Consider the following 9,833-nt stretch of genomic DNA (forward strand, 5'->3'; position numbering starts at 1 on the left):
AAGATAAAAGTCCCACCCCTCCCCCCAGGGTGCCCACCAAAAACGCATTTCTTAGTTCCAGTTTCTCTTCCCCCCACCCCCCACCCCGCCCCGAGCCAAATAAACAGCAACGTCAAAGCTGTAAAACTATGACACTACTCAAGATAAATTCTGGAAAATGGGAGAGTAAAAGAAGCCTTAGTACAAGTTCGGATTTAGGACTTACCTGCTCTGATCCCAGTTGGCAGCGAAAAGGACTAGAATCTTCCTGCCATAGTGGTCCAGATTGGCTAGGCCCCCAGGGAAGCCATCCTTCAGGGCCTGCTTGATGCCAGGATCAGTGGCCTTGAAGCTTTTGAACATGTCCAGGTTCTGCTGCCGGTACTCAAAGTACTGGGCCAGGAGGCGGAAAGCCTCGAAGTGATGAAACTTCCTGGCCCGCAAGAAGCGTAAGATGAAGGCATCATCTGTGCGGAGAAAGCCAATGTCCGGCCTGGTGATGACCATATCCCTCACCTCCTGGATGTCCTGGTGCAGTGTGTCTGGGTTCTCATTGAGCTCCAGGCGGGCTTTCTCCAGGGTCTCAGGAGAGAGACCAGCCTGTAAATGAGTCATTGTTCTGCTTGTTCCCGAGCCCTGCCTTTCTCTCGCTGGCTGTCCCACCGCACCGTTGGCCCTGGTCACTACCACACGGCCGGCCTCCAGACCTCGTTGCTGCCTGCTTCCTCTTCTTTACGGGAAACGATTTGTCTTGGTGTCCAATCAAGTACCCTGTTGCTCCTGCTTCCCCACACCTTTTCTATGAAGGATATAAACTTCTTTGCCCACCCCCTAAAAACAACGTCCCACTTTAGTTCCCTTGTCCCTTTCCTTCAAAGAGATGTGGACCTCTGGCGGCCCAGCACTCCTCTTCTTGTCCTTTCTCTCTCCTAACAAAACACCCCTAATTGCACCCCGCACGGGTGGTGCTGATCTTGGTGCTGTCCTCTTCTCTTCCGAGATGTAACAGAAAAAGCCCCCACGCACATCTCAGCCCCAGCACTGTGATGCTTCTGCGGTCCCTACTGAAGGATGCTCCTGCCAGGGATAACGATGGAGATTCTGATTAATAATAAGGCGGCTCTTCAGCGCGGAGCTCAGGGCGGGGGAGAGCGCGTCTTTGCCAGGAGGAAAAAGAGAGAAAGAGAAAGAGGGGGGAAGGAGCTTATTTCTCCTTCTACTTATTCAAAGATGCTATTTCTAAGACATTTGTGGGATTCTATTTAAAATGACTGTGATCCAGTTAGGTGGAGGCTCTGCAGATAGCGCACCTTCCCTCCTCCCCTCCTGGATACACCGTGATCTCATAAGGCACCAGAAGGGGTTTTGGTGGCGTTGGCACCAGCGTGGGCTCCCCCCTCAACCCCACCCCCAACTTCTGCCTTCCTCTAGCCCTTTATTTCAACGGACTTGCTGCGGAGGGGTTGGGGGGAGGGATCTCGCCGGGAAGGTACATTGCAAATGCAGGGTTGGGGGAGGAGAGGGTGGGGAAACGGAGTGGAGGATAAAACCTTTTCTATAATACCCCAAAGCAAGAGAGAAGAGAGAGCAGCCGGCTCCTACCAGCAAACCCGGAGGCGGGGACGCTAAGCAAGGCGGCCCTGCCTGGCATCCATCGGCCGCGGCTTCGGAGGCGGCGGCGGCGGCGACAGCGGCATCAGCTCCTCTCGGTGGGTCGCAGCGAGCGGAGAAGAGGAACGGCAGCTGGGACCCGGGCAGAAGACGCTCTGGGGAGCAGCCCTGACCACATCGTCCGCGAGCAGCCCGCTTTCTCTCCCCGCAGGAGGGGTTGGGGGGGGAGCAGAGCTAGGGCCACCGGTGCCCCAGGTTCTCGCCCGGCCCTGCCATCCTCGCCGTCGGGAGAGGAGAAGGAAGGGAGCGAGAATCGCACGCCTGGATGGAGAAGGCCACGCGGGTAGCCGCCGCCTTTGCGCGCCCGGAGCCGCCGGGACCGTGGGCGCGGCGGGGCGGCCGCTGCGGGGCGCGGGCCTCACCCTGGGCGCTCCCCGGCGGCCGCAGTCGGGCGCGCCCCTCCGGGCTGCTGCTGCGGCGGCTGCGGCGGCCGCTGCTCAAAGAGGACGCGGCTCAGCCTAACTCCTCTCTAATTACCCCGGCACAGATCTCGCTGCGACGTAAGCACTCACTCAGCTCGCGCACGCCCTCGGCTCCTCTCCCCCTGACTCGTTTGGGTAGGATCGCAGTTTCCGTGGCATTCAGATATCCCGAGCCCCAAGTTGAGCCCGCTCCTGGTCCCCACTCCCGGGATGGCTGCTCGGGCGGACATGGCCTGGCCGGGCGGAGCCGCGACGCCTTGCCGCCTCCCCACGCCCCGCTCTCCCCCTTTGTGTGCGAGACCCCGGCGCTGCCCGGCGGCGAGTAGCTGTAGTAGATGGAAATTCACAGCGACACACATTTTCTAGTTCCGGTAGGAGGTAATTTGGTTGTGGAAGGAGTACGGAAACATTGTGTCCTTTCCACATTTTGTTGTTGACAGAAAGGTTGAACTTAGTAAAGAAGACCAGAGTGGTTCCAAAGCATTGTGCTGATGATTCAGTGTCCGGAGGAACTTATGTGGATAGGATTTCGACCATAAACTCTGGCTGCTAAATTCCTGTTGAAGAGGATGGAAATGAGTACGGGGAGGTGGGGGGGGGGGGACCAGTTCTCAGAGGAAGGAAAAACAGGCGCTCCTTGACTTGCTTCTCATCTCATAATAAAACACATTTCTGGAGATGCATATGATGGTTCCCTCAGTTTTATACATCTGTACACAAGAATCATCATAAATGAACAGAAGTCTTTGAGCTTAAGATGATTGTCTACGGGTTTGAGAAAAAGCAATGTTTTCTATTTTCAAAGCACAGCATGTTACTGAGCATGTCACCAATAGCAACTTTTGGCTTACAGACTGTCGAATGGGGTCCTGAGTTCAGGTTAACTCAATGCAACAAATATTTACTGAGCTCCACTGTGTGTGAGCCATTGTCCTAGATTCTATGGATAGGTGGTCTTGAAGATAAGAAAACATTGTCATATTTGATGACTATTAGTACCTTCAGATTACAGGCACACACTTTTTGTTATTGTTCTTAAGGTGATGGTGTTGACAAAGAGAAAGAAGAAGGATGGCCTACCTATACCACTTTATTAATTAAAGTAGTGCAAAGTAATGTAGGAACCAGAATAAGAAAATAAATTATACACACACAGGAAGTCATTATCCTCAGGGAATTGACATTTTAAATGGGGGAGGCGGAAAACAAACCATACAGATGTATGTGTATTATATATATATGCACTCTATGTATTCAAGGTCCTTCTAGGACTTCATGTGATTATGACTCTCAAAAGCATTCTGAATGCAATATGAACTGTTAAAAAATTTTGGTTCCCATTTCAAAAAAAAAATGGAAAAATTCAGTTTAGACCAGTATTCAGTATTTAGTTTCTAACTGAAGAAAACGTCTTATATCAACTGTATAAAGAGGTTTTAGCCATCACCAATATGGAGAGACAGTTATCCTGGGGTCTTGTGTTTCTGCATGTCTTATGAGCAAGGCACTAGCTATCCTTTTTTTGAGACTATCCTTTCAAGCCTGTATGCATAGCGAACAGCCTTGGAAGAGCCTTGGCAGCTGGAGATAGTACCTCCATCTGAACGAAGGGTAGGTTTGCTTAGAGCTTTAGAAGATAGTATCTCTCTCTCTCTCTTTCCTGAGCAAAGGGCAAGCGGGCTTATTTGGTTTCCTTCAACTCAGAGCTACTCTCCTATAACGCCACCCACTGTGTATGCAAATATAACCTGAGCCTCTTCTCTTAGGCTTGTGGGAATTGGGGCTCAGGAAACCAGCCCCAAATAAGCTGATGCTCAGTGTGCTTTCTGCATCCGAGTCTTTCATCTCTAACTCAGGAGTTGTGCATCCATGAAACTGTGGCCAGCTAACTTGTTAGCTTACAAACTGGGTTAAATCTCAAATCCTTCAAGGTGCTTAAAATGCAATTGCTTAATTTTGTTCTCTGAGATGGAAATACTAGACTCTATCTTTAGAAAGGAGTTTATAAAATAAAATTAAACTTGTTGGTCATTGGTATGGTGTGACCTATATTTAGTGATGATATTTTCATTATATATCAATAATAGAATTGCCTCAAATAAGGTTCATTTTAACATATCAGTATATGATCTAAATAGCTTCTGTTATGCAGTAGCATCGTTGGAGTTCGTCAGTTATATTTACAAACTATTCAGTCCTGCAATGATCCTACTTTTATTCTGTTTCCCTTGTACATTTGAAATCAAATTAAATATGTAAAGCCGTCCAAGAATTAAACAAGGTGTTTATCCAGATGACACCAGAGCATTTGATTCTCATTCAATATTAACTCACTTTGCCAAATTAATGCAAAGTGATGTAGAAACTAGAATATGAAAATAAGTTAGTTAAACAAAAAGATTAATCAAATCGTAATCAGAAAATAATTAAATCAAGGACTTCAGGTGTTTTCAAGCAACCTGAAAAGACAATTTGTTTTACTGCAGTATTTAAAAATGGATAGGGTGAGTGATTTATGCTTTAAAGCATTTTATCCCATTTGCTGTTCAATACAGTATACATACCAAAAGGGGCAAAAAACAAGATGTACAGTTCAATGATATATTACAAAACAAACACCTGTGTAAATACCCACCCAGGTTAAGGAACAGAACATTGCAGGTACCCAAAAAAACCCCATCTCCTCCCCTCATAACTACTGGCCTCTCTTCCCAACAAAGAAAGCCATTTTATCTTCATTTTGAAAGTAATCACTTCCTCGTTTTTCTTTAAAAATTTACAAACTAAGGAGCGATGCACTACAAATTAGTTTTTTGTTCTTTAAGTTGAATAAAGTTCAATAAAGTTGAATAAATGTAATCATTCATATGTAATTTTGTGATTGGCCACTTTCACTCAATATTATGTTTGTGAGATTCACCTATTCACCTATTTTTTTTTTTTTTGAAGTCAACAACTTTTATTACAGCTCACATATTTCATAGAAAAAGGAATGTAGCGTCAGGTCCGGTTGTATGAAAAACGGTAAAATGCAGGTTCGTCCTGGTTGCATGTAGTTAGTTCATCCATAGTCAGTGATGATGCATGGAATTTCATTTTATAAACGACATACTTATCGATTCTCCTGTTGATGGAAATTTGGGTTGTTTTGTACTTGGGGCTCATAGGACTCATGATGTATAAACATGTTGGTACAAGTCTCTTAGTGCACATGGACATACCTAGGAATGAAATTGCTGGGTCTTGTGGGATATGCATCTTCAAATTCAGTAAACAATGCCAAATTATTTATATCCAAATGATTGTGCCATTTCACCTTCCCCCCAGCAGTATATGAGGTTTCTCACTGTGCCACGGTTCTCGTAAGTTCTTACTAGTGTCCATCATTTTAACTGTATTTTAATTGCAACCATGTTCTGATTTTGAACAGGGGAATTGCATGGTGACTTTCATATGCATTTCTATGATTACTACTGAGGTGAGCTAGTTTTTATATATTTGGCCATTTGTATAACCTTTTTTGTGAAGTGTCATTTTAAGAATTTTGCCCATTTTTATAGTGGATTGTTTATTATTGTTGGAGTTCTTTATAGATTTGGAATATGAGCCCCTTGTCAGTTACGCATATTACAACTATCTTCTTCCAATCTGTAGCTTGCCTTTTTACTCTCTTAATAGTGTCTTTTGCTTAACATAATTAAAAATTTTAATGTAATTTAAATTTTCCCCTATGAATAGTGTTTTCTGTGTCTTGTTCAAGAATATTTTAAACAGGTCACCGAGATATTTTCTCATACTACCTTCTAGAAGTTTTGCTGCTTTTGCCTTTCACATTTAGACCTGCAATCACTTGAGACTGGGTTTAGTGCATGGTGTAAGAAAGGGGTCAAGCATTGTTTTTTTCCTATATGACTATCCAGTTGGCTCAGCACCACTTACTGAGACTATTTATTGAAAAGACTATCTGTTTTTCCTGCTGGGCAGAAGGGCTACCATTGTCACAAAATAACTGTGCATATATGCATGGATTTTAACTCTATATAAATTTTAAGCCCCACAAGACATCATTGTTTTATACAACTAATATTTCTCAGTGGTTCTCAAAGTGTGGGCCCCAGGCCAGTAACATTAGCATCACCTGGGAACCTGTTAGAAATGTAAATTCCCACCCCTGACATACTGAATCAGAAATCCTGGTGAGGGATCTCAAAATATCATCTGGCCAGCCTTTCAGGCGTTCATAATTTACACTAAAGCTTGACAATTGTTGCTTTATATTTACATACATATTTATTCTTTTTGTTGTTCTTCATTCCAATATCATTTTCACAATGATCTCTATTGCGGTAGTTGATAGGCAAGATTCTTTCCTCCAAAGGTTTATCTTGTTTTTTTTTCTCTCTCTCTCTTTTTTTCATATATAAGTAGTACTACAGATAAGAGTATGGCCTTTAATAGCATTGCATAGACTAGGTGTTGCAGATGTAGTTGACAAATTCTCATTTCATCTTAGTGTTGTATTACCAGTGATATCACACCTTCACAGAAAGCAGTAATGGGAAATTGATCCAGCTATCCTCCTGATGATACAAATGCTTCCCAGAGACCCCATTTGATACAGCGAGGGTGATTGTACTGCTCTCCCTTCTTTCAGAGAAGTAAATGTACTCAGGGAGGTGATTACATTAAATCTTATTAGCCTGACAGGTTTTATTAAATTTATAACACATATTATATATAACTATTTAAATTATTATTTCATATCACAGATCTATATTAAATTAATTGTTAGTTATTTTATTTTATTTTGCAAAGTTGCTCTCTACTTTTAAATAAGGCTTTCCTAGAAGGATTTGCCTGGATCACTTAATTCTATGTGTCAATAGTTCCGATATAGCTGTGCAGGTGAAACTAGATTAAAATTATCATTAAGGACCACCTCAAGGAAAAACACTCCATAAAAGGTTTAAGAGGGGTGTGTGTGTGTGGGTCTGTGTGTGTGTGTGAAGGTCTGAATGGATGTATATGAACCTCAGCTATTTTTAATGCAATCAGCAGCTGGGTGCTCACTCCCCGGGCAGCAGTTTATTATAAGCAACACTAACACCCCTAAAATGAGTCCCCCGAATATGAATACTAAAGAGTCTATCAGGGTGAAGATACTTCAATTAAAAAACATGTGGAAAACTACTATTTTGCTGAATTTCCTAGAGTTGTCATTTCTTAAATAAAGGCAGTGTATCCAGGCTTGTCAATGGCAGTGAACATGCCTGTGACTAAATGTCATCCTGTTGCTAGTGTCTCATCAGTAGATAAGAACAAACTCAGTTCTGCTTCATTGCTCTTATTTTGAGGCATATAATTTCAGTTATAACATATTTTCATACCAACTGCTCAAACTTGGATCTCTTTCATTTTTGTTCTCCAAAATATTGAGAATGCTGTTATTGCATCATATCTGTTAATAATCATCTAATAGGACCTGGGTTTGTTCTAATGGAACATAATTAGCTGAACTTCATGAAAGTTTGAAGTAAATTTTATACAACAAGCACATGGAAACCATATGTATGTTTGCCCTGCCTATAGTCCCAAAGCTCAGCACACATGAAATGCTCCAAAGGCCCCAAGTGGAAGAAAAGTAAAACTTGTGGAGTTTAAAAAAATCCCTACATGTTCCAACTGTAGGCGAATTTTTTAAAGTGGAAATAGTGCACATAATATACAAGTGAAATATTTTAGATTTTTGAAGCCAGTTGTCTTTGACATTTGCCAGAATGTTATAAAGTGGTTTTCTAAGATTTCTTTTGCAGTCCAGTTAAATCATCCTTTGAAAGTACTTTCCTTAGATTTCCATTGGTTCAATTCCTCTCAGGCTACAGTTACAAACATTCATGTGACTTTTCCAAACTGTTTATCTTCTGGCTTACTAAGGAGGATTTATATAGTAGAAGAAAGTCTGGAAACTGTCCAGCTGGATACGTGTTGATGGATTATTAAGATGACACTCTTACTGATACAAAGAGTGCTTTAAAAAATCATCCTAGTAAGTCATGGACCGATCCTCACATGAAGTTTGAAAAAAAAAATGTTTAAAGATGGGAGTGGAGTTTCAGTTCTTTGCAAATTCATTTATTCTTCACTAAATATTTATTGAGAACCAATGTAGACCCTGTGCTAGGCAACTTTCTGCTTCCTTTTTAGCTCACCACTGTAGAATATACTGTAGCTAAATTATCTGAACTATTAGAGGATTATTTTGCAAAAGCGTCATTTTTAGGGTTATATTGCAAAGGTCATGGTTTCTAGTTTCAGATGGACACAGGTCTATAAACTCAAACAGAATCCTTTGGGATAATGACCACTATCGGGGATACTGTGGATTTTCAAATTGGCGCCTTAACCTATAAGCATCCTTTTAGCATCTCTTTAGGAGCAGCTAAATTTTTCTCAACCACCCAAAACAGGTTTTCTCAAGCTATTTTAGATATTGTCCCATGAACCAATAAATAAGATAGAACTTTGGGTGTTGTGCAATCCCTGGAAAGCTTGCTTATCTAGTATACTTCCACTCAAATAAGTATATTATAAAAGAGGAGTGAGTTATAAGAATACAACCTGGGATCCTTACAAAGTGTGTCTGTTGGCTCCCTGTAATTAAGAGCGATTGGTCTTGGCTTCATCAATTGAAGTGAAGTTTAGTTAGTTTCTGTATCTGAATAATTAGATGTCTTTGATAGTACTTTTGATGACAGTTTTCTCTTTAGTGATGTCAGCAGCTACCTTACTTTCTCTGCCTCTGGTTGACCCAACTTCTCACAGCTGAATCCAGTGTTAGCTGCTTCTGAAGAGTCTGGTCCTTCTCAGCCTCCCAGGTCAATCAAAACAAAAGTAAAGTGTCAACCAGAGTTTCCAAATTCAAATGGCATTAGGGACCCAGCAGCTGGTATCTTAAACTGTGAAGCAGCCTGTGTAAGGCCACAGGGAGTGTTGGTAGCTGCAGCAAATTTTGAAAGCATACTCAACATTCAGACCTTCTGGTTTGTTTCCACACTATGCAAGCCACCAGAACATCTGCTGGGCTGCCAGTTTGCATCCCTTGACATAAGCTAATATTTTCTGCCTAAGCTATTCCTCTATCATGCTTCAAACCTGAGATTTTGTGGACCATTCACTGCAACTCCCAGACCCTCAAGTTGTGCTGCCCCACTGACCTCCCCTGCCCTTCAGCTTTAGCAGTCAAACTCCCTGGGACATGGTGTACCAGAAGCTCACTCCCATACATTCCCTAAGTCACAGCACCTCAGAACTCCCTCATATTTGACCCGCAGGTGGACCCAGTCCGTGAGATTGAACTGCAAAGCATGCCCCGGACACTTCCACGCTGACCACCATCTGTTATTCTGCTTTGCTGGTTCCGGTTGCTGTCCTTGTGGCTAGAACATGGCCTTGTATCTGAAGCCAAGCATCAGTCCTCAATCAAAAACTTCTCCGGAAGTTGACCAGGAACTCTCTGACTTCTGAACGTTCTCCCACCAGTCTAAGCACTGGGGGCTGCAACCCTTGACTTCCTGGACATGCAGCCAGGCGCCAGGACCTGAGGGCACGTCTCTCCTCCAACACCGTGTGGCAAAGATATAGGTCCTTCCGGAGAAGCAGCCGGAGCCCAGCAGCATCTCAGACAGCAGATTTTCTGACTCCATCTTTCTTCTTTATCCAGCCAACATTGTTCCTGAGTCTACCAAAATTACAATTCAAGGC

The 9,833-nt window shown here is 43.1% G+C and overlaps 1 protein-coding gene across 3 annotated transcripts in view; it reads right to left on the reverse strand.

The window, feature by feature from the left end:
- Positions 1-5,751, reverse strand: part of CLVS2 (clavesin 2) — an 87,907-nt gene extending 82,156 nt beyond the window's left edge. Inside the window, exons 1-2 of one of the 3 annotated variants that reach the window (XM_057528097.1) lie at positions 1,582-5,751; positions 206-1,056 (exon numbers count right to left, since the gene is read on the reverse strand). In XM_057528097.1, the coding sequence (XP_057384080.1) occupies positions 206-594 (389 nt within the window). In that variant the 5' untranslated portion in view covers positions 595-1,056; positions 1,582-5,751. Of the gene's footprint in view, positions 1-205 lie in introns of all 3 variants that reach the window. The other 2 variants (XM_007190788.3, XM_007190789.3) reach the window with 2 other exon arrangements.
- Positions 5,752-9,833: the final 4,082 nt, after the last annotated feature.

Source organism: Balaenoptera acutorostrata, chromosome 14 (genome assembly GCF_949987535.1).
Source record: "Balaenoptera acutorostrata chromosome 14, mBalAcu1.1, whole genome shotgun sequence".
In the NCBI taxonomy this organism is placed as follows: Eukaryota; Metazoa; Chordata; class Mammalia; order Artiodactyla; family Balaenopteridae; genus Balaenoptera; species Balaenoptera acutorostrata.